The 24,743-nt window shown below is 43.1% G+C and overlaps 2 protein-coding genes across 8 annotated transcripts; one reads left to right on the forward strand and one right to left on the reverse strand.

Moving 5' to 3' along the window:
* Positions 1–477: 477 nt before the first annotated feature.
* mylk4a (myosin light chain kinase family, member 4a) lies at positions 478–21,988 on the reverse strand. Of its 6 annotated transcripts, XM_088310556.1 has the most exons (16): positions 21,325–21,988; positions 18,845–19,021; positions 8,193–8,330; positions 7,956–8,040; positions 7,457–7,889; positions 6,986–7,287; positions 6,205–6,310; positions 5,651–5,744; positions 5,270–5,379; positions 4,658–4,799; positions 4,511–4,581; positions 4,311–4,439; positions 3,505–3,657; positions 3,358–3,436; positions 3,101–3,155; positions 478–2,340 (listed from the first exon to the last, which is right to left on the reverse strand). In XM_088310556.1, exons 2-15 carry the CDS (start codon positions 18,923–18,925, stop codon positions 3,102–3,104), a joined length of 1,977 nt encoding a protein of 658 aa, XP_088166682.1. In that variant the 5' UTR covers positions 18,926–19,021; positions 21,325–21,988; the 3' UTR covers positions 478–2,340; position 3,101. The 6 variants fall into 6 exon arrangements, with proteins under 6 accessions (XP_088166682.1, XP_088166683.1, XP_088166684.1 ...); XM_088310557.1 differs by lacking the exon at positions 8,193–8,330; XM_088310558.1 differs by lacking the exons at positions 18,845–19,021; positions 21,325–21,988 and adding an exon at positions 10,620–11,434 and having other exon boundaries at positions 6,986–7,284.
* Positions 19,613–24,691, forward strand: wrnip1 (WRN helicase interacting protein 1). Of its 2 annotated transcripts, none has more exons than XM_088310560.1 (7): positions 19,613–20,331; positions 20,704–20,898; positions 21,399–21,640; positions 22,670–22,893; positions 23,745–23,900; positions 23,994–24,073; positions 24,207–24,691. In XM_088310560.1, exons 1-7 carry the CDS (start codon positions 19,738–19,740, stop codon positions 24,486–24,488), a joined length of 1,773 nt encoding a protein of 590 aa, XP_088166686.1. In that variant the 5' UTR covers positions 19,613–19,737; the 3' UTR covers positions 24,489–24,691. The 2 variants fall into 2 exon arrangements, with proteins under 2 accessions (XP_088166686.1, XP_088166687.1); XM_088310561.1 differs by having other exon boundaries at positions 19,615–20,331; positions 23,745–23,896; positions 24,207–24,354.
* Positions 24,692–24,743: the final 52 nt, after the last annotated feature.

Consider the following 24,743-nt stretch of genomic DNA (forward strand, 5'->3'; position numbering starts at 1 on the left):
CATGTTTAAATTGAAAACTATCATAAGTCAATTTGAACCCACAACGTAAGTGCCACGTTAATGTGGAAAGTGTTTTCAACAATATGACAATATATGTCATTGTTGTGTTTCTTAAAGGCAAAAATAGGGCCTGGAGATATTGGTAAAAATGTTCTTCAATTTTACAGTTTTTTTAAAGACAGTCAATTTTACTATTACTATAATAATAATAATATTCCCTTTATTAGTCCCACAATGGGGAGATTCGAACCCAGGCCTCCTGGGGAGACTGGGTCCTGAACGCGGCGCCTTAAAAACACATATTATAAGAAAATGACTTAAGGCCAGTGTCTTTTTTTTAATAGATCTAAACAGGTAAATTCCCCCCCGCTTGGAAGATTTAATCACATTTTTTTATGTGACCTAAAAAGCACTACTTTTGTCTCTCGCAATTGAGCCAATGCTGGAGTCAAGCTGAAAATAAACCAATCAGGTCGGTTTGAGACATAATCAGTTTAATGTGCGTACACTCAACAACAAAAAGAAAACATGCTGAATCATGTGCGTAACTTATTGAACTTCAACAATCCTAACATATATTTTGACATTTAAAGGGGAAGTCGAGCTCGATAATTTCTTCGCAAGAATATGTTCTATGCATCATCACTGGTCGAAACAGAATTCTGATTAATTTTGTGTATGCGGAATATGAGTTAAGCAGCAAAATCAGCCCGTTTTAGCCTTCTCAGGGGGCGGCCATTTTGAAACCTGCTTGTGTCAACTGAAAATGACATCACAGTTCCTCGGGGCACGGATAACGACCAATCATGGCTCATGTTTTCTGAAGCTGAGTCATAATTGGTTGTGATCTGAGCCCTGAGCATCTGTGATGTCATTTTCAGTCGACAAAAGTGACAAAATGGCCGCCTGAGATGACTAAAAATGGACGGATTTTGCTGAAGTCAAATTCCACAAATGCGCTATTAATCCGAATGCCATGTTTGGACTCATGAAGGCACATAAAGAATATTTTGGGGTTGACTTCCCCTTTAAACGAGAACCCCCGCAAGTGTGCGTACTAACCCAAGCAAGGTAGGTCGAGACAATCGTGTGCTCCTTTGTTATGGAGTGAACCTTCACAGAAGGTGAATCTATCACGTGGCGGCGGGAAAGTGGCAGCTGACAGTTGACAGCTCATGCAATACAGTACCGTTTTTAGAAAAAGAAAAATACAAAAAAAAATTGCTAGTTCTTGTGGACTGACAGAACGAAAGCATTCAGCTGATAAGACATTTTGTTGAAGCATTACAAAGTAGAAACCGAGCGGTGAAACCTACAGAAGCTTCTCTACTTAATTATACTTCCTCATACTTAAATAAATACCGTTAGAAAGTGTGCATTCTACATGACGGCAAAAACATACAGTACACCACATGGAAGTTTATATAGGTCTTATTTGTCAACCCTCAAAAATATTCACGTCCCTTTATAGTATATGCAATGGGGACAATGTTACAAAACATGAAATGAATCATGCTGCGAAGCATGATTATGTCTTGAGAGTCATGGTGAGAGTGGACACGAGCAGAACAATGTTCGGTCTGCATCCAAATCATGTCGTTCCACCAAGTGAGGCTCACATCCGTTTAGGAGTGTTCAATGCAGCTAGATGACTTAAATCAGGGGTGTCCAAATATGTTCACCATTTTTATTATTAACTCATTCACTACCAGCCAAGTAAAAAAAAAAAAAAAAAAAAGATTTTGGACGTCTTTAGCCGTCAATGGCAGTAAATGAGTTTTATTAAAAACGACAGCAACAAAAATGGATGGATGACTCGGGCTACAAAAGGCCCTGAGCTGGACTTTGGACACCTCTGACTTTTTTTTTATAAATATAATATCGCTGGCATTACGCCGGAACCTCTTATGTCACATTTTGTAAATGTCCTTTTTTCTTTCTTTACACTATTGCTTAGCGGCTGTTAAATATTATTACAAAATGTTGACCAATCTGCAGTGTTAAAAATGGCTTGCGTTCTCTGACGATTTAATTAAAAACATTTTGAGAGTTTCCTGAAAAGTGCCGATTTTGGAGGTACAAGGTTTTGGCCCGACACCAGCGATATATATACAAAAAATAGTTTTCAATATATTGGAGTAAAAAGTGTTTTTACCTTTTAAATCCCAACCAAAGCCAACGAGGCTTTTTTTTTCATTTGTAACAACAACAAAAAAAAAAAATAGATATCATGGCACTTTGGGCCACAATTTTCCTCATTTCGAAGTGGCGGTCATGTAAGGGGACAGGAAGCTTGGTCCGGTGTGGCCACAGCTGGGCGCCATCGCGTCATATTGGTGCCTTGAGAAGAAAACATAACAATGCCGCTGACTATTCTGAAGGCATACAGAGCATCAATATACTGTTTACGTTCGTCTATAGCTTGTCACGTTATTTCTGCTGGTTTGCATTTCTGATGTTTATTTTTATTTTCATTCTCAACTGCTCATGCATTTTATAGACTACTCATTGTCACATACAATGACTACTCTCACATCATGTCCAGTTAAGTCCCGAACATGAGGTCGCCTTCTTAGACTGGCGTGATGCTGCCCTCTAGTGGACAGTTAAAACATTCCTATGAGGATTTTGAATACAAATAATTCGTCTTAGCTGCACTGCCTGGTCTCCAGGTTAGCACATCTGCCTCACGGTGAAGTGGTTCAGAGTTCATATCTTGGTGTTGGCTAGTTGTGCAAGCATGTTCTCCCCATGTTTGGTTGGGCTGTCTGCCGGTACTCCAGCAACCCCCAAAACAGTCCCCACAACCAACAAGACTCCAAATTGTCCGTAGGTGTGAAGCAGATCACCCATGACATTGATTGCTACATTTGTGAAGGTTATAAGATACCCAAGTTACAGTAGCAAAGCAAGCAAATACTTTGCCACCTTTGCAAATATGCTCGTCTAGGACTCCGGCCCACTTGAGATGAAAATATGGTAGATGTGTCCCCTGCACTAAAATGAGCTATAAACAATGGATGGATAGATAAAGACTCTTTGTCAGTAAGTGCCTTGGGAGTGACTTGCAACCAGTGCGGACTGATTAACGAGAACTTACCTCAACTGTCCGTTGGCGGCACACATGATGACCGGCGAGATCGGCACATGGTTTTCTGTTAAAAGAGAAAGAAGGGTCGCATTATTCTGTATACTTAACTCATTCACCACCAGCCGAGTTAAAAAAAAAAAAAAAAAAGGGGATCTTTGACGTCTTTAGCCGTCAATGGCAGTAACTGCGTTCAATTCTTTTCGCTTCCGTTTAACTGCACTTAAAGTTACGCGTCAAGAGCACAGCAAAGCTTCTGCGCACACTACCTTGGTATTAAGTTTATGATGCAGGCCTGCGTCAGACAGCCAAGGATGTTTCAGGGCCTCGGACGCTCCCATCCTCCAACTGAAAAATGATTTAATCAATCGTGGTCTAGGAGACAAAAAGACATTTGGCCGAAGGTGGCAGTGCACCTTTTATTGACGACAAGAAGCCTGGTGATGAAGTCTTTGGCCTGTTCGGACGTGTCCACAAACTCTTGCTCTTCAAAGTTCCACTGGCAGGCCAAGATGTTGTTGAGCGTCTCGTTGTCGTCGTCGCCCAGGAAAGGACAGAGGCCGCTCAGACTAAGCGGGGACAGACAGGCATGCGTGTTTATTTTTATTATTACATATCATGTCACGTCAGCTTGGTTTCGTGTCCAGCTGACATCGGACCAGAGGCGGCGTACGCACTCGCATGGCCGGCGGCCAATCGCAGGGCACGTATAGGCAAAGAAGGCGTTTCAACTCCCATTCACATTTAAAGACGAGTCTTCAATCAACCAAACGTGATTTGGAAATGTGGGAGGAAAGCCGGAGTAACTCAATCTCCATCAATTGTGAAATTAATGAGTGGAGTGGAATCATTCAAATTAATGTGTACCAAGGTTATTTTAGCAAAGGAACAAAATAACTAAAAATTGAATAAATATTTTAACGACAAAATAAAATGAAAGTAAAATTATTTAGAAAAAAAAAAACAACGCTCGGTAAAAAGTGATTTTCTATTTGCGTCATACATGAAAAAAAGTTGAAAAAAAATCTAAAATTTTGGGGAATAATATTTTGGTTGATTTTTTCACTGCACAATACTTAATATTTTCTTTTCTTTTAAAATCTTGAACACATGTAAAACACTTAAAAAAAACTAAAACTAATAAAAACTATCAAACTAAATAAAGAATAAAAAAAAAAAACGAATTAAAATTCCCAAACTAACAACCCCGATGTGTACTCACAGCATGTATGTGATGACTCCAAGGCTCCACATGTCGGTGTTAAACGACACAAAGTCGTAGTTGATCACTTCAGGGGCCAGGAATTCTGGAGTGCCAAAGTTGACTCGCAGCTTCTCCCTCGGTTTGTATCTATGAGAATAAAATCGTACAATTAAGTTGAGAAAAAAGTCAACATCACAAAAGAAGACGTGCGCACTTACATGCGAGCGAGACCAAAGTCGATGATCTTGATTTTATTCGTGACCCTGCTTACACACAGGATGTTTTCTGGCTGCGGTTGAAGAAAAATCCACCTTCAAGTTTGCTTGTTGCATAACATAAGAAAGAATGTTATATGATTGCGTTACCTTCAAGTCCAAATGGAGGATGTACATTTTGTGCATATGCTGCAGGCCCTCACAAATCTGCCGAATGAACACCACGGCATCCAGCTCCATTAACGTGTAGTTTTCATCGATGATCCTGTCAAACAGCTCGCCTCCGCCCACGCTGGCAAGACAACGGTGAAAATCAATCCATAAAAATAAGAAGAATTGGACTGTCTTGAGTCAGTCACCAGATCTTAACCCAATAGAGCATGCATTTTTCCTCATGAAGAGGAGACTGTCGGGAGAAAAGCGTAAGGACTAACATTTCAAATGAAGAATGCAAAAAAACAATTTTTTAAATCTTGAAATCTGCAATTTCTGAATTTCTCTCTCATGTTCATCTTTTCATCTGAAACCAAAATGTCTTCAGTATCCAACAAAAACAACGGCATTGACCTTGCCGTTCCAATACTTTTGGTGAGGTGTGTATTTGGTAACCGAATTCATCTCATCGTAATGCATGCAATGTCCTACTTTAGTTACAAAAAAAAAAAAGATTCCCGCAAGGTTCTGGAGATCAGCCTCACACACCGAAAGATTTCAAGGTAATCCCTACGACTGGCAATGGAGACTGTAAAAGATAGCACGTACTATTCGAGCACGAGGATGATGTCATTCCTGGACTCGTATGCTGCGTAGAGTTGGATCAAATTGGCGTGGTCCAAATTGTTCATGACCTGGATCTCGTTCTTCACCACCTCCTGGTAAGAAATCGACACAGGAGTCAGAAAAACAACTCACCAAATGTTCTCAGCGATGGTGATGCCACACAATGCATCCTCCTCATCCCTTCTAGGTCAAATATTTCGCACCTCGGCGGTTAAGATCCCTTCCGTGTCTCCTGTTCTACCAGCGCCTGCTAAAAACTGTAAATGAGCCTCTGGCTTTTTATATCGCGTGCTCGAGTAGCTGTCTGCGTATCGAGCGGGACTAATCCACCATGACGGTGATGCGCATGAGGATCGGTTATACCTTTTCTTTCTGGGACCTGGCCTTGATGACCTTGGCTGCCAGCGTCAGCCCGGATGAGTTTTCGACACATTTGTGTACTTGGCCGAAACGACCCCTTTGGAGAAAACGAAGACAGGGAGAAGTTGGACATTGGAAATCGACACAGCAACCTCCATTTTGCTCTCACCAAACAACGACATGTTGATGGGTTTCCCGCGTGTTAATGAAAAGAAATGATCTCCGTGCAAACAAACGAGCCTAATCTGTTATTTCATTACAGCGGAGCTCGCTGGTGCCTCCGCTTTGAAGATGTGGATTAACACTTGGTGATTAGAAAGCAGCTGGCACCGCAGATACAGTTTCACATTCCACTCACGCCGGCAATAAAAATAGACGCCAAGACTCTGGAGTTATGAAGCGGACAAGGTGAGGCAAGGGGGGCGGGGGGGTGCAGGTTATACAAGGCTTCATTGTGGGGAGTGGAAGTAAGAACCCTTTCACTCACTGACCCATAAACATGCCATCATCATTCTTTTTGTTTGAAATTGCTCCTGGATTTGAAGAGCATCTCTCACCCGCCAAGGACCTCCTGCCAATTGATGGTGTAGAAGTTGCTGATCTGGTTGGGCTTGGCCGACACGATGCGGTGATTAAACGGCGCTGCCGGCGGAGGAGTGGTGTCTAAAGTGGGGGGCAGAAATAATCCGTTGTCATTGGCTGCCATTGCCGTGACAATCAGTTTGGTTTTTGTTTTTTAAGGTTTTTGCCACTCGGTAAAATCGTTTTGTCCTGCTAGGTCGTGGCGGTCTCTTGACTGCCTTTGACACAAAAATGTCTTTCACAGGAAATTAAAAACTAAAGGTGATTGTACAGATTTTTTTGTTTGATTTGATCCCTCTCCGGATGAGCTTCTGCCAAGTGGAGGAATTTAAGTCATTCAGTCGGCCAATTGGTACAGAGTCTGCAGTAAGGGTTGACCAGACTCGTCGGTGCATCGACTATTATTGCGCAATGACGGCTATAGCTTGAAGTGGATGAATTGCAAATCCATTTTTGGCTTTCAGAACACGACGTTCAATGCAACAAGGTGCAAGGGCTGTGCAGCAAACTGGCGTTGACTATAAATGAGGCCAGTGGCACCGTCTGCCATGCAGTTTTTTGCTCCATGTGACGCTGATGTGTTCAAAGGATTCCAATCAAAAAGAAATGGAGACCTATAAAGCAATCGTTGTGAAAATACGTCATGGCCAAAGATGCAGAAGGACACCTGGTTATTATACAAGACTAAGGCAAAACCCAAGTAAATATTTGTCCATCACATTACTTTCTGATAACCTTCAAAATTTGCTGACTCACCAATGAAGTATTGCTGCACATCCCCGGGCTCCTTTTGTTCTCCCGTCTTGGCTTTGTTTTCCTCCCTCTCTCGCTCCAACCGCTTTTTCAAATCAAACTGGAACTCAACCCCGTCCACCCGGAAGACGGCCCAGTCCTCCTCTTCCTCCTCCTCCTGCTTCTCCTCCTTCTCCTCAAGCTCCTTAACCTCCAGGACTTCAGTGTATTCCTCCAGCACCACAAGTTCTTCAGTCTCAAAGGACCCGGCGGCGACGCTGACCTCCATTTTGGAGTCCAGGAAGGTAGCTTCACGATCGTCTCTGCTGGAATAATATAAACGTGAAGGACTGACTCTAATTGGCTTAACTTTTTAATGCAGCACATATTCTTTATAAATCCAATGTACACTATTGTTGTGATATTACTCTAAACCACTTGAATTAAAGTGCGAAACAAATACAGTTGGATGGGATGGTGGAACCCGTTAACTACCTTGCATCTGTTTGTTCTTTTTGAATGTCGGACTCGGACGTTTGCGATTCTTCTTCTGTGAGTTCCTCCACCTCCTCCACCAGCTCTTCAAAAACTTCTTCCACCACCTCTTCTACCAGCTCACCCTCCTTCAGTGCTTCGTCCTCTACCTCTTCCACGACCTCCTCCACGACCTCCTCCACTTCGACCACCTCCTCAGTCACGTCCACGTCGACACCAGGATCGTTTTCCTCTTTCCATCCAGCGCCGACAGCCTTCTCTTGAGAGCTTTGGGAGTCGTATCGCAGGGCGCCGCCGTCCGAGTCCGCAGCGGGAACGTTAGCGTCCAGATTGAAGAACACAGCGCTAAGCTGCTGAGTTGACTTCTCTTCATTCTCCCTGTTGAGTTTCAGCACTTCTTCTCTGAGCAGCGCCTGCTTCTTCGGCGAGACGTCTACGAGAATATACAAAGCAAATTAGTGGGGTTTTCTGAGTGTCGGTAAGAAGGCCTCCTATATACCTGCAGTGTCTGGGGGTTTCATCGTCTTTTGGGCTTTGGGGGTCATACACGGCCTCTCTGTGCCATCTTTACCGTGGTCCTTGAACTGCGAAGTACAAGTCGTTAAAAATCACAAATTCTCGAAAATGTGCCGCCGTACAGTAGAACGCATTTCAATGGTAGAAATCTGCGACCAAAACATAAAGGAACCAGAAAAGTGTAGATTATTCAGCTCTTCTTGAGCGCCAGTAGACCTACAAAGGTTCCATGTTTGCGAGCGGCGAGGAAATGCTTTGGTCCGTGGAGCTTTGTCCTGTGAGACGACAGGAGAGTAGCGGGCTCGCAAACAGCGGTTATCTCTTCATTCCCTTTTTGGGCTTTGTTAGATGAAGTTTTCTAGTTGAAAGACAAGATGGCAGCGCTTAGTAGGGTTACGACGGGACATGAGTATGGCGTGTCACGTGATGAGACGCACGAAACACACACAACAGGACAAATGGATTCAACTTCCAAGAGATGAAGAGCAGAACTTTGTCAATGTACTTCCGGGGTAAGTTATCGTGGCTCTGGGGGGGGCAGGGGAGGGGAGGACTCAACTTACTTCGAGGGGCCCAGGAACTTTTGGGCTGATGCCAGCAGCTCGTAACATATCTGACTGGAACGTTTTAGCTCGTATCAAGAACAAGAAGTTCCTGAAAAGAACACAAAGTTCCTGAAATTTGAGGCTGGCTGCTCAGTGTGAGGGGCTTCTAGCGATGCCTATCGTTACGAGGCGTCGACTGGGCCGTCCGTCCCTTGCGCCCACCACTCACCATTGGAAGATACTACCTTCCGTCAGTTTGGACGGAATGTCCGCTTCTGGAAAATGATGAGACCGACTCCGATTTGTCAGAATCTGACCAAGAATTTGAGAGTCGAGGCTCCGTTTCTTGTGTTAGCTTCCAGGACATCTCGACAAATGGATTCCGTGAGCTAGCTTTAATACAGCCAAAATTTGGATGCAATTTTTGTTGATAATCACCAAATGTTTTTTTCTTTTGACCACCTTCTGGATTACCTCATTTTGCTTTAGAAGCGGGCTGATATCGTTTGATGGAATGTGAATGCTCGGCTTTCAGGCGTCAATGGCAACAGGTAGATGTGATGATGTTACACACAGCAATGGAAACACAATGACGGTAGCACAAAAATAAGCAAGGATTCCTTTTTGTTTGCAGGTTCCACTCATGCACGCCTTTGATTATTCATGGCAAATGGATCAACGGCAGCGGTCCAGCAAATTTATAGCTGATCGCTTGATGCACTCCGTCACAGAATGCAACGCGTTGGAGGCTCACCCTGAGTGGAAAATATTACAAGTGACGGTAGGCTCGGGTCCAAATGCCGCAGCCGAGGAAACTCACTAAACACTGGGCGCTCAGGATGACATGGAAAAAAACTGTCTTGAACCCGCCGGGGGGAGGGGGGCTCACATTTGCTGCCGTGAGGTAAACAGCGTGCACGGGATATTTCCGGTTCCGTGTCTGCCCGGTGACAGCGACACTTTCTGGAGATCAAATCACTGATTGGGAGACGCTGGAGCAAGAGAAATTACTCGACAGAAATTTCGGAATGTCACACCTCTTGTGGTAGACAAGGACATACAGTCGAAGGGCTCTGACGACAACAGAAATTCTCTGAAACGTGAGTCACACGCCACACGGTAGCAATACACTTGCTGGACTCGATTTGGATGAATGATGTGCCTCCAGTCGTCAATATTTTTGATCTTATCTACATTGTTCATGACACAATTCTCAAGTAGGTGACAACCTCAAGGCTAATCTTTGTTTCTTGGTTACATAAGTCATGATAGGAACACACTGATAACATTCGAGGGCGCCAGCGAATGTTTCTCCTGATGCCAAAAAAACACTCAGACCTGTCAATGAAATTGAAAGCAATCTTAGGCTTTTAAGATAATGTGATTATGTTTCTTTGCATTTTTTTTAGTACATCCGCCAAGGCCATTGGTGATGTTTGTTGGCCCAAAGAAAAGAAATTTCTTGCAGATAATCTATCACTTTTGTTGACATGATCACAATTCTTGGATAGCTTGCAAATGGAATGCCACTCAAGCAGTTTACACTCATACTTGTTTTTTTTAGCAGGGAAGAACATTCTAGTGCCACTTGACCACGAAATGTACTTCTCTGCTGCACAACCTTGATCTACGCACACCATCGGAAAACTCATAACAGCCTTTCAGGACCATCAGAAATAAAGCACAGACGACCTCGTTGAAATCTGGCTAAACCCTTGTATCTCCAAAATTCACTTTTCAAGGGATCAAGTCATTTTCAACACTTTAGATCGTTCCGATAATTTCTTCAAACAACACCCACTGGTGTAGATTGACCAATAGGTTCCAACTTTGATCCCCAGATCCAAAAACTTTCACCCCCGGCCTCAAAGTCATCTCTCGTACCACACTCATCTCACGCTAGTCAGACCACGCTTGCTCCGAGGGCGCACGCGCACACAACCGCTGCAAATTGACCTCACAAGCCAGGTCACATGTAAACATTTCTGTTATGATCCATTTCACGTCTTTTTCCGGGATGAGACGACAGAGATGTCAGAAGAGAAGGTTAGACTCTGAAGGTTCCCAACAAAATGAAGCTGGGTTATTTCATTATTTCTCACCTTGTCTGGCTTTTTAACCGTCTCTGATGATTTCCTCTTTGAGGCTTGCTTTCCTTTGTCAACCTTGCTGTCGGAGGCACCTTTGAACATGAGCTCCATAACCTTGGAGCTCTTGATCGTCTCCCCGATGAAGCTGATCACCTGCTGCATGCTGAGGACTAGTTTCTCCATCCCCTCCAGCTTCTGAGCCTGAATCTCAGACCGCTGGTTGACCGCCGACATGATGGTGCTCATTTCCTGGTATATCTCCTTGACGTCTCGTCCCTGCGACTGGTTGACTTCCCCTCGTGGGATGAGGCTTTTGACATTCTCCTTCTCATTTTTTTCGATACCAGTGGACTTGGCATCGAGTCGAATCAGGACCTTCTCCTGAAGGGTGATGAGCTTGTCCATCTTGCCGCTCAAAGACTCGATCCGATGTTGGATGAGGTCAAAACTGCCGTTGTCGCCCACCCGTTGACCTAAACCTTTGGTCTTCATGGAGGAACTCATGGCTCTTGTCGTGAAAAAATAAAATCACGTCAAGACACCCACTGGAGACAATAGCAGAATCGGTAACGTCCGTGAACCAGACGGAAAGACTTCCTTAACAATCGGAGCCAGCGCTACCCTTCAGTGCTCCCGTCAGGTGTGCAAACTTGTCAATTCACACGCCGGGAAAAAAAGGATTTAAGGGTTGAAAATGATCTGTCGCAAACAATCTGGACTGCATAAGATCAGTAAAGAATCTAAAAATAACACGCAATAAAGCATCCAGTCAATCCATAGGTCTCTCGTGCAAAATTCCCGGTGCCTGCTCCTGCCCACACTCCACACGACTGGGATTGCAGTGAGCCCGCAGACCTAAATGTAAATGGGCAGCCTGCGTCAGCATGGGTCAAGTGTTCGGGGAGGGGGCTTGGCACTGCTCGGGCTACGAGACATTTGAGAGCCTTTCACTGCTAAGCTCACCAGCATCACTCGCCTGCCTGGTGTCAAAATGATCGCCGTGCGCACTACTTGAGTGGCACAGAAGCATGATCAAGATTGTTTGATAATCAAAGGGCAAATTCGCCAAGTGAGGGATGAGAGAGCCCTTTCTAAAACCGCTCAATAAAAGTTCCAGAGCATAAATTTTTTTTTTTTTTTGAGCCATTAAAGAGATGACACTAACAAAATAATGTTTTATTTATTTATTTATTTATCATGAAAATGATCTCAAATGTTATCAATTTCCCATGCTAGTTAGCGTGACATTGTTAGCTCGTTATAATCGCAACTTAGCTTGCCAGTTAGCATTTTAGTAAGTTAGCTTATTTGATAAGCGAGCTTTGTAACGCACTCATCAGCATGTTCTACTAGCGACTTTATTAATTAGTTGGCCATTTCTTGTCTTAATTGGTTCGCTGTCAGGTTGGCAAATGAGCTAATTAGCATGTTAGCAAGTTAACTAAAGTAACTAGTTGACAGGTTAGCAAATGTGTTAGTTATCATACTAGCAATTATTTAGCCAGTTAGCTCGTCAGAAACCTAGTTATCGTGTTATGAAATGAGTTAGCATCTTTGTTATCAATTTTTGAAATATTAGCTAAGATCTGAGCAAGTTTGCCGGCTAGTTCGTTAAATAATACCGTCCATTCCACAATCAAAATACCAGATGGTTCTATTTGAAACAGAATTGGACTGACAGTCTGACAAATGGCTTAGGGTGCGTGTCATTTGCAATCAACGTAAAGCATGCGCCACAAACCATCCGTGTACAGAACTGTAACATGAGCAGGGATTGTTTTCTGCCACCAATTTAGTTCACCTGCTTCTGGTTAAGTATTGAAGTCAAGTAGGTCAAGTGGAAAAAAAAACAACCTGATACTGAGAGACTCTAAGTGAGCAGACATATATTATCGGGCCTTCAGATGTTTCCGTCTCGTGCATGTTTACAAGAACGATACGAGTCGTCGGATTTAATGCCTTCTTTAAGTTAGTGCCGCTTGACTAAAGAGTGTGTATAATATGTTCCAAACCCTGTTGGAATCTCGACACTATCAGGGGAATGTGAAAAGGGGCCCGTGATTCCGTCCATCTTTAGGGGACATACAGTCCACAAAGATAACTGGCCCACCCACCGAAAAAAGAGATGGCTGACACGGATGATTTACGGTGAGCCAGCTCGCTGACAAACATCCACTGATAACCTCCAGGAAAGAGCTCATTTTAACTGTGCGCTCGCAAGATGAACATAATCCGGATTCCCCCTCAAAAACAATACGCGGGTGTATCCAAACGGGCTTGGCTCTCGCCGCGTAAACAGATATTGACGTCATCAAGGAAAACCTTGGCGACATTCTGTAGACACCATAGTTGAAGTGATTCAAATCATCGTAAATTCTGAATCCCCGATGCCGTCTCGCTGCAATGCGGCCCGACCCCGGCCGCCGCGATGACACTTGACAATGTCGGCGGCACGGACTGCAAACTGAGCCAGGGTGACCCCGGCCAAATTTGCCACACTGTATTGGTTTGAGCCAAGAGCTGAGCTCATGGGTGCAGCGCGCCATGAGCGAAGGCTTGGCAGACCCAGCGGAGAAGCTCAAGTCGCTATTCAAGCGTGACACTTGACTCTTATTCAATTAATGATGAAGGTCTTCTTGTTTTAAAAAAAAAAAAGTTCATTTTTAAAACGCAACATCCGTTATCCTAATTGGTGCAGGTGCCTTTGTTTGTTTGGATTGTCAACGCCTGGCTGCATCTGTGTACGATTGGCATTGGCAGGAAACAACGAGCTCTTCTGACGCAACGGAAACAGGTTGGAGAGAAAGCAGACATCCATCGCGCCAGCAGGGACAGCCAACGGATGACAGACGACGCACGTCGATTGCTGCATGTCGAGTCCGTTGGACACGCGTGGTACTTTCTTGTGCATGGAACAATCCAAAGTCAAATGACAAAGATTTGGTACGCGTGTAAAAATCACCGAAAACGAGGCTATCCGTCTGGACAAGTGACGTGAGTGTGCTTGAGGACAGTTTAACTCGATTGCTTTAGCTATAATAATTTGGTTTTGGCTTTAAATTCCATTTTGACATTCATTAACACATTCACTGCCAGCCCCTGTAAAATGAATGTACTTTTTGACGTCTATACACGTCAATGGCAGTGAATGTCAATGTACGTGATTTTATTTTCAACTGCCAAATGAATTTGGACAAATGTCCCAGTTGACCCCATTTGCAGTTCCACAAATATGTCCCCAATAATATTAATTCAACTAAGTTGATTTTTTTTTTTATGTTGTGTATTTGTAGTAGTGTAAAACTCATTTCGCTACAAAGAGAGGTGAGTGTCCAGCAGGGGATGTAAACACACTCGAGACTGTTGAGAATTTGGACAAATCTATCGTTTGTATCACTCAATTCATTTCAGGAAAGTAACAACATGGTGACCATGTCTTCAGCATTCTCACTCATCTTGGCTGCCAAACAAGTCTGAACACACACACACACGCACACGCACACACACACAACCTGAATGCACAGCGTGGCACCTGTTCAATCAGCTGCTGCACAATTAAATGTTCTTTTAGCTAATGTCACAGCGACATGTTATGTTTGGATACGCTGTCCATCGAGTAAATGGAAGATTGTGACCACCAACTTGCACTTGAGTAAACTGCTAAATTATTTTCATTTTACGGTCAATGTAAAAACGAAAAAATATGTATTTGCAATTTTTTTTTTTGGTTACTATTGTTTTCTGCATGGTTGTTGACATCGCTGTTGACGTCAGCCTTTATCGACATGTTTGAACTATTGCTTTTCTCCCCCCCCCCCAGGTTTTCCAGCTGATTGCATTTGGAAATCTCCTTTTTTGGTCGTAAACGAGTGACCTGGCTGACCCACTGCTATCAGGCTATTTGGCAAGTGGTCAATGTGATCAGTTAAAAATGGAGCGCTGCCTCCTCGTCAAAGAACAAAATGTCCCGAGAGGCGAAGGGCCACTGAGCTGCGTGGCTACTGTCCAGTCAGCCTCGCTGCGGTGGCTCTGCCTGCCAGCCCTGGCTCTACTTTACCTCGGAAACTTCTGCACTTCAATGTGTATGCGGCAGCCGTGAAACTTAATTCCCCCGTGCTAATGTCTCCTCTAGTGTTCTTTTGCCATCGTCCTGTGTGCTCTCAACGCATGCAAATATATTTTTTTTACATTTCAAAACAGATATATTGATTGGTTGGATGTAGTCCCAATTGTGCATCAAAGCCTTTCGGAACTATGTATTTATTGCGATATCAAAGCTCTGAAATCCTGCCGGGCCAATCACAGTGCAGCAAACAACAGAGGTCAGATACTTTCCTGGAAGTGTGCCATTATTTTTTTTATGTTCTTTTTTTCTTTCATTTTACGATATATTTAAGTTTTGCTCTTTTAAACTGTTATTATGGTTAAAGGATAAGCTAACAGTTAGCCGAGCAGCTTTTGGATCTTAAATCTGCGCCTAGTCAAGTTCTAGTTGCGTGCAACCTAACCTCAGCTATTGTTGTCAAGGAATAAGATCTTTGTATGTCGGGCAGGAGCTAGATTTAGCCGGGATTGTTACAGGAAGTTACTGACAGTACTCCGGGAATCTTTTTTGTTGTTGTTGTTTGGTTGTTGTTTTTTTTTTTTTGTTACAAAAAATTAAAGTTCAAGCTAACCAACAAAGGTGGTGGTATTGCTTTACAGTAGGAATCTTTTTTTTTTCCTATCATCTGTTTTTATAAATTAGTTAAGATGTTAGAATAAATTAGTAAAGATGTTAGAAATGTAACCACTGAAGCTCAAGGGATGTGTCAGGCACATTTCCAAATCCCCCAAAATGAATCCAGGTGAATAAAATCTGCGATAATGCGACTATCCAGACTCGTGGGAATCTGTTGGAATGTAAGCAATGTCCTTGTATCATCTGTAAAATAATTGCTGTGCTCTCGTTAGTTGTGTTATTTTAATAACTTGAAGGCAGCCATCTGTGGCGCTAGGAGGATTAGCCTGCTAAGCTAACAAGGCTAGCTCTTGGGTGTAATCTGTTTAGACACCTTTTTTTTTTGCTTTAGAATGATTGCTATTCATTGTAATGTATGTGCAACAAATGTCGAATGTTCAAATATGATAAATATTTATGTTCGACTTTCACTTTTGAAGTCAAGGCAGCGCTCCTGTTACACTGCGCTGCCCTTATTATTGCGTCATTATGGTATCCATCCACTTGTGAGGATGCTACACGAGACGTTCAAGGTCAATGACAGAATGCGGGCGGTCGCATGGGAAGAGCTTAGTCACATCGTGATGAATCTGCTGTGGTAAATGTCATTGTAGCTCTCCTAAATGTCAAAGGAGGAATGGAAACAAGAGAGGGCGAAAGAACGGCAGCTTGTCTCTGACGTGGCGCCCTCTAATGGCATAAAGCAGAACTGCTCAAGGAGTCTTTGATGCACTGTTAAAAATAAATGCGTGTTTTCGAAGCTATTTTAGATTCAAACAATATGTTTATATTAATCTATGTAACAGGAACTTTTCATTGGCAGCGTTGGACGGGGCAAAGCTGCAGCAGTTTGCATCACTAGATGGCAGTAAACGCATGTTGCAAACTCCAGCTGTGTCTTGTACAATCCCTGACATGGTGCACTCGCTCGTAAACGCCGGTGGCCTAGTTATTAGCTCACGTTTAATACTTCCAGCTGCTGTGTACAGTACAACCAGGCACGTTAGGCACATGTACACAGGCGTGCACGCTGGTGAAGGCTGGAAGGAGCTCCCACCATTTAAATTAAGCCGCCTGTCACTTTAGAAATATATTTTTTTTAATTATTTTATCATTAATGAATTTACCTAATTTATCGGGGATAATTGGGTAAAATAAAGTCAGTGTAAAATAACCTGATGACGAATTTCACTCTGTCCTGTACTCATTGTCGTTGCATGCATCAGCGGTCTTTTGGGTCAATTTGACGAGGCCTGGTTTGGGTAATCAATACCATCTGGTAAATTCTCTGTGGGCCAGACTGCATGGGCTGCTATTATTTTCCTCCAGTCGGCGGATCTATTTTGATGTCAGTAAATAGATTCCCTCCATTACTCTTGAATAAATCTCACCAAAATTCATGTCAGCCCGCAAACATCTACGTATGACTGATGCCCATTGAAATGCACTGGAAAAATTGAGAGAAGAAGCGTTTTTTGGGGGGTAAACCCAAACAATACTGAGAAACCTTCAATATGTTTTTTTTAATGAAAAACCCCTTAAAAAAACAAACACTTTTTTTCATGTATCGAAAAAATACAATGATTTTTTTTTTTTTTTGAACAGGTGAATTTGCAGGTGCCGAGTAGCGACTACATACAGGGCTCCGTTTCCGTACAGGAAACATGTTTGTAAAGTAAATTGGAAAAATAGATATATATACTTTATTTTAATTAATCGAGGTGTCACTCAAGTGACTCGTCCCTAGTGGGACTAACGCCTCGGGTCCCTAAGGTCCAGGGTTCAAATCCCAGACAATCGCACAAATTTAGGGCAGCGGCATCAGAAATTTGAGGCAGATGTGCAAACTACAGTACAACATGATGCCCATATTATGTTGACAATGTCATGAAAAATGTTTTCAATAAAACATTTACAGACGCAATGAAATTAATTTGCTTTATTATACGGCACAATACATGCAAAAGTACTATTTCAATTATACATTTTTTTTGTAATGGACATGCAGGTGAGACAGTGAACACTTTTACTGTACCAACGAAATAAACAACATTGAACAGTAATTAAGATGATAAAGATCAATCTTATTCTGAGATTTCCCTCGCTATATCGTCTGATCGCTGTAACATCGACTACATATATGAAATAATTCTTTGCCAGGTAAGATGCATGTGTTAACTGTAGTACCTGTGTGTCGTGCGTTGATGCTCTTTGACTCCTCCTGAGGCAGAGTAAATCCCAAAGCCTGTACCCAATGTAGCCTACAAGCACACACATGCTGCTGAGCAACCAAACATCCCAAGTCCTGGTGAAGTCCCCTATCGCTTGAACCAGCCCCCGCATCTTCTTTGCAACTCCTAACACTTTGCTGCACTCTCCCAAAGAAAGAGCTGTTACGTGCTGGGTGGGGAAGGACAGTTTCAAGTGACGGGTTTGAGGGGATGACAGCAAGGTGTCGTGCATGGGACACCCAAACATGAATAGTCGTCTATAGAGCCTCCGTTAATTCAGTCATGCCCCCTCGGCTCCTATCAGCACTTCGAGCCCAGTGACGGTCGGTTTGTCCCTGTGATCAAAGAGTGACAGGTGCCATCGCGAGGCGTGTGACAGCTATGACGCGTGTGCGTAATCCTGCGTAATCTCTCCTCATCTGCACGACAAAGTGGCCCTTTATTAAAACCAGCATTTTTTTAATTACTACAATTAAAATTTAACATAACACTGATATTGTGAAACGAGGAAGTCACACGAGGGGATCAAGTCCGCTTTCACACAACAAACCCACACAAAGGATATGGCCGCACATGCACGCGCGCACACACTGGGGATCCGGTGTGATGAATTGCCTGCCTGCGCTATATTATTTTATATCACTGTTGTTAATGCCACACGAAGGATGTCAACAGAAACACAACAGAAGATAAAGCGTACATTGCGTTTTACTTTTATTTTGAAAATTGTTTTATTTTGAAAGACATGCGTCGGGAAAAAAACCGCACCAGTCTCGCGTCTTTATCAAAAACTACTTGGTGGATTTTGTGCATTTTTTTGATATACAAGGACACTTTTATGCATGCAGTTGTCATCGGTTAGTGCTAAATGCAGGTTCGATAGTAACATTTAATTTCTGGGTTTTATTTATATTGTACATTTCTATAGTAATTTTTAATATTCCAGCATTCTACTAATGATAAGAATAAAAATTAATGATGAACGTTGAAATGTTAGTAAAAATGCCATTTTTTATGCAAAGTAGAAAGAGTCAAATGTTTGACGGAAATATGCGGCCAAAATCCACTCTTCACAAATTATTTTGTTGAAAAAGGCATGTGTTGTTCTGTGGGCTGTTTCTGCGATATAAATAATTGCTTGGTCTGACTTAATGACCATGAAGACCTGCCTCTAAAGAAAATATTTTATCACTGCTTGGCTTTATAGCAGCCTCTGCTGGTATTCCTGAGTCCTGAATATGTATTTACCATATTATATTTTTCAAATACAGAACATGCATGTGTACCTCTACTTTCCACTTCATCTCCCAGAAGGAGCGCATCGTTTTCACTTGTTCTAAGTCCGGGAAGAAGACAGGCGTGCTCATGCTTCTGTTGTCAGCGCACAGAGGAACTCACTTCATCTTGACCATTCTTAACTTGGCCTGGCTCATCTTGTTGATGGACTCAGTCAGGGCTTTAATCTGAGCAGAAATATAAGTAAAATTGATGCACTTATAAGTAAATGTCAAAACCAATTGGGGAAATAGTTATTTTGTTCATGATTTCTTCAACCATCTACCTATAAAGTAATAATGATAATAATAAATGCCATATTGATCACTTTCAAATGTTATTGGAAATAATGTTATAAATCCTCAATTACATGTCATTAGTTGTTTTAATATTGGTATTTGTTGTATCCCTATTCGTATGAAATAAGATGTATTGTGCTTTTTATTGTGTCTAACTAGATCTGCATTTTCGTCCAAGAAGCCAGTACGAGACTGTTTAAGACAGTGCACAATACGTAATTCATTTAAACTGAGGGACAATACAAACTTCCACGACTTTAAGTGTAGTTTATTCGTTTTCATACACTTTAATGCAGTTCAGACTTAGAATCGCAAGTTCGATCAAACCTGAAGTAAATTTTCCAAATTAATTATAGCGATGAAAGTGCTCGCGTCTATTACCTGAAACAAGAATCTCCCATGACCCTCGAACATAAAAAAGGACACGAAGGTATAAACGCACAAGCTAAAGTTATTTTAATGTAATATAAATGTCATGTTGTGATATCAAAATAGGACACAGAAGATGACGGTGATTTTTGTGGAAGTTTTTTATTTTTTTAAATGTTCATTTTAAAGGCTTGTGTTGGTCACGTGACAGGACTCAAACTTTAGCGGGGCGCAAGATGGCGGCCGAGACATCAGGGGCGGCGTCGGATTCGGTGCAATGTCCAGTTTGTTTTAAAGACTTCGCATCTGACGCTATTAATGGCCACCTCGATGTTTGTCTACTGAAGAGCAACGCCGACGGTGGACCACCAGAGAAGAAGTTTTGTTCCGAAGCGTCGCCAAAGTTCGCGGCTGGCGACCACCACACGGCGACGTCTGCCGCATTCGGAGTCTTCTCCATGTTTCACGGCAACAAGGAGAAAAGTTCACACCAAGATGACACCAGTGCGTCATTTTCCAACAAACAAGATGGTGGCGGCGCGGTCAACAAGGGAGTCAAGCGTAGCTATCCGACCCAAATCCAAGATAAACCCGAATATTCCGGGACTCGAAGGAGAAGTGACGGACAGCCCTTGAACGCACCACCTACTTTGAGTTTACGGACAGTGTTGACGTCAAATAAACCTTTGGCGGATATACTGAGGCCGAACACAATGGAGGAGTACTTTGGTCAGAGTAAAGTTGTTGGGGAGCAAACCCTCCTGCGGTCCCTGTTAGACTGCCAGGAAATCCCCTCTCTCATCCTCTGGGGACCACCTGGATGTGGCAAGGTGCTTTTGGTGACGGTTTCGACATTAGGAATCATGCAGCGCATGTGGCAAAAGCACTCAAAAATATGTACTTGAGTAAAAGTAGGCATACTTATATGTGTGGGGGGGGGGTCAAATAGTAGAGGAACTAATGATTCAACCCTATTAAGTGAAAGTTTTAAAAAGTACAAGTTAAGTAAAACATGAAATATAATTATTAATACCATCAAAACACTACAGTGATGATATTCTGACCAAAATCCAGAAATCATACTCAGGCAGCAAGCAATCAAACAATTATTGTCCCGATGTTCAGCCTTGATTTCTTCTGAAATTTGCTTGTAATTTATCCAAGCTGTGCTTGTGATTTCAATACTACATTCTCTGTAATAGACCACTCTGGCTCACATCATCGCCAGCAACAGCAAGAAGAGGGGCACGGCTCGTTTTGTGACGCTCTCGGCCACCAGCGCGTCCGTCGCCGACGTGCGAGAAGTCATCAAGCATGCGCAGAACGACCTGCGGCTTTTCAAACGCAGGACCATCCTGTTCATTGACGAAATCCACCGCTTCAACAAATCCCAACAGGTGAGCTATTTGTCTGTGCCAGAAATTCAAAGCGCCCAGACATTCGGATTACAAACTTGCCGATGTCACTCGCCACCCTGCCAGGCCCCGCCTCTTAAAGGCACTGACGCATTCATTGTCGCGTTTTTATCCTTAGATGTCTGCGCTTCCTAGAAATTACAATTTTATCCATGCAATTATCACTTTGTGCAAAATGCAGTTACGTTAAAAATGTAATTTAGTGGTCTTTTTTTTATTGTAAAGTTTTGATATTTAATTTTACAATTCTGTGCTCTAAAATGCACTTTGCACTTGCGCAATACAATGAATTAAGTAATCCCAACAGAAGCATCATGCGCAAAGTTAAAATTGTTTGTGTACATTTAAATCAATTCAAGAGAAACAAAAATATCTAACAACCATAACTTTACTGAAGCCAATACTTACTGGGGAAAAGATGTCACCTCAGAATGCTCACTGTTACATCCTCACAGACGTATGTCCCATCTTCTGTATTTCAGGACACGTTCCTTCCTCACGTCGAGTGCGGAACATTCACTCTGATTGGTGCCACTACGGAGAATCCGTCTTTCCAGGTCAACGCCGCTCTACTGAGCCGCTGCAGAGTACTCGTCCTCGAAAAACTCTCTGTCGAGGCGATGGGATCGATTATGGACCGGGCGGTGGCGGCGCTGGGGATCACCGTGCTGGGACGGGATCGAGACAATCACGAAAGGACAGACCACCGAGCGGAGGCAAACGAGTGAGTGCTCGGCTCCCGACTGGCCACCGCGGCACAAATCAAAATTCTTTCCCCAAGCGCTCTCGTCTTCTGTTTCTGGCTCAGCGGGCCCGGTTAGATCATTTATGGGAGGAGAGCAGCGGGAGCCAGCGCAATCCCCTCTGCTCTGGTCCTGTATGATGTGTTGACAGATCAGATTTGCGCACAAGTTGTAGCCCGCGAGGCCTTTGATGACTACTGGCTCCGAACGGAATGCGATGCTGCACGTCAGGCAGATTTGTTGACCGTATTGTTTGCCAGGCGCGGAAAGAACGCAGCAAATCACAAATCACACATGTTCACATTAAAAGGTTGGACTTGCACCAGGACATCTACTCGCCAAGCCCAGTCCCCTACAGATGCTTAAAATGGCTACCGGATCTGTTTTTAATGGCCGCTGGTTGTCAGAATAAAATACGGTAGCTCTAGTCGTGTCTTGAATTAAGGGTTTGATTTGTAGCCCAAAATATTCTTACCTCAAATCATCTTTCCTCATCGGGATGAATTGCAATGCCATTAATCCATTCCAGCACCACAAAAAAAAATAGCCCCACCTGAAATTGTTGTGATGCATTTAAAATATGACAAGTAGCATACAAGTCTTGCACTTCAATAATTACATCATCAGAATGTAAATAATTTAACAGTCATGATTAGGGCTCGATTAATTTGGATTCCAATGTTTGGCAGAATAAAATTCTGATAACCGATTGATCGGCCGATACATTTAGCAAATATGTAATGAATAAAATATTTTTTTGTGTGTGTGTGGGGGGGGGGTCCTTCGACACATACAACAATAAAGTTTGTTCAACTTTTCAACAATATTAGAGCAATAAATGCGGGGGGGGGGGCTTTGTCGCTGTGCGAATAAGAGGATGAGCTATCTTTGCTTTCGGCATCAAAGATCCCGATATTCGTTCCGTGTATTTTTTATAGGAACACTCAGGGTGAATTATAATCTCTGTCAACAAATATTTATATTTAATGAGTGTGTTGATTTGTTGACAGGCCAAAAGTTTCCATTGAACAAAAAGCTCTGGACACGATCACCTACCTGTGTGACGGCGACGCTCGGTCGGGGCTCAACAGTCTGCAGCTGGCCGTTCAAGCTCAGGTTGGCTTGACCCGGCCCGGACTGACGGGACCAGACGGGTCCACCCAAGAAATTCTTGTGAAGGAAGAACACATCAAGGAGGGCCTGCAGCGGTCTCATATTCTCTACGACAAAGCCGGTAAGATCAGCCAGCTCGCTTACCAAAGCAAATTGTTCCACAACACAACAACTTCTGTTGCAACACAACACTGAGGCCAAATTTAGAAGTGGAATAAATTATCTTACATTTCATCCAGTACCCTTTTCCATAAATAGTTGGTTATCGCAAACTAGAGTGCTGTACTGTTGAATGAATGATCTCAATCTTGACTTCTTTCTTCCTTCATTAAAATCGTTTGCGTGTAATCAAATTAAAAGAGACGTCAGCTGCTCATCATAAATGAATGCTGATGATGTTGCTGTTTTATGCTCATCTGTGCTAACCTTGCAGCTCTTCTTACCTTAATCTGAAAATGCCTCCTAAATCATAGCCAGAAAAAGCTCATTTTTTTCGAGTGGCTCTTCTGTAAAATATGTTTTTGGCACAGCTCAGAGCAGCTAGCTCACAGACGCGTTGATAGAAATAAGCAGATAACAAAAGACAAACAGCATTTGTTTTGTTTTTTTTGTCACCCAGGCACTCCGAGTTGTAACTATTTGTATGCAAGCAATTATGTATTCGGTCCCCTTTGGACGTCACCTCCCAACCTCCTTTCATGCCCACTCACTAGTTCTCCCTGTGGCCTCCCCAGTTGTCCGGTTGCATAACATTCAGCTGTCCCGAAACTCTGAGATTTACTGGTCCCACTTTTATGAGGCGCTGAAAAGCACTCTGCCCGCTTGACGAATGACTAGATTAAAACAGTTTCCAGTGCTTCTTTACCAGTGCACAAAGCAAAGTTTGATGTGATTGGTGTTGTGGGGGGGGGGGGCAAAATGCAACTCTTGACAGCAGATAATAGTCATTACGTAACTTTGTGTGACTCAAAGGCGAAGAGCATTTCAACTGCATCTCGGCGTTGCACAAATCCATGAGAGGCTCCCACGAGAACGCTGCCCTCTACTGGCTGGGCCGCATGCTGGAAGGCGGCGAGGAGCCGCTCTATGTGGCTCGCAGGCTGGTCCGCTTTGCCAGTGAGGACGTGGGTAGGAGATGGAGATTGTTTACAACAGAGCCAAGTTCAATGAATGACTTATTTTCACACCTCCTCACTCGGCATTTTTTTTTTTTGTCTTAAGGTATCGCAGATCCTTTCGCTCTGTCTCAGGCCGTGTCTACTTTCCAGGCCTGTCACCTCATCGGGATGCCTGAATGTGAGGTATGTGAGTGGGCTTAACAATTAATCAAATTTACATCGCAGTGTAGCATAGGATGTCATTTGTATTTAAAAAAAAAAAAAAAATGTCTCGGCTGCATTTTGTTGGTTCATTTTTCTCTCTTTCCCTCTTCAGGTGATCTTGGCTCAGTGCGTGATCTATCTTTCTCGAGCGGCCAAATCAGTCGAGGTGTACAAGGCCTACAACAACGTGAAGGCGTGTCTGCGGAACCACAAAGGCCCCTTGCCACCCGTCCCGCTGCACCTGCGCAACGCATCCACCCGCCTCATGCAGCAGCTGGGCTACGCCAAGGGCTACAAGTACAATCCGGCCTTCAGCGAGCCGGTGGAGCAGCAGTACCTGCCCGAGGAGTTGCAGGACATTGACTTCTTCACTTGGACTCCATCAAAAGGGTGATAACCAAAGTCACTCGTCGGCTTATGTTTGCACCTCCGAAGGTAAAACAAGACTAAGTTTTGCATCTGTTAACTTCTGCCGTTCAGTGCGATCAACATTGGCACAGTTATGGTCTTTTGTACTGACAAATTACGCTGCTTTTTCATTATCTTGCCAGTGTAATTTTTTTTTTTCAGAAATTAAACATTACTGAAGGATTCCAATATTTTCCAAGTTGTTGACATCAAAAGATTATCGTGCTCACTTTTGATTGAC

Source organism: Idiotropiscis lumnitzeri, chromosome 12, assembly GCF_059441095.1.
Source record: "Idiotropiscis lumnitzeri isolate Australia: NSW breed Sydney's pygmy pipehorse chromosome 12, RoL_Ilum_1.0, whole genome shotgun sequence".
In the NCBI taxonomy this organism is placed as follows: domain Eukaryota; kingdom Metazoa; phylum Chordata; class Actinopteri; order Syngnathiformes; family Syngnathidae; genus Idiotropiscis; species Idiotropiscis lumnitzeri.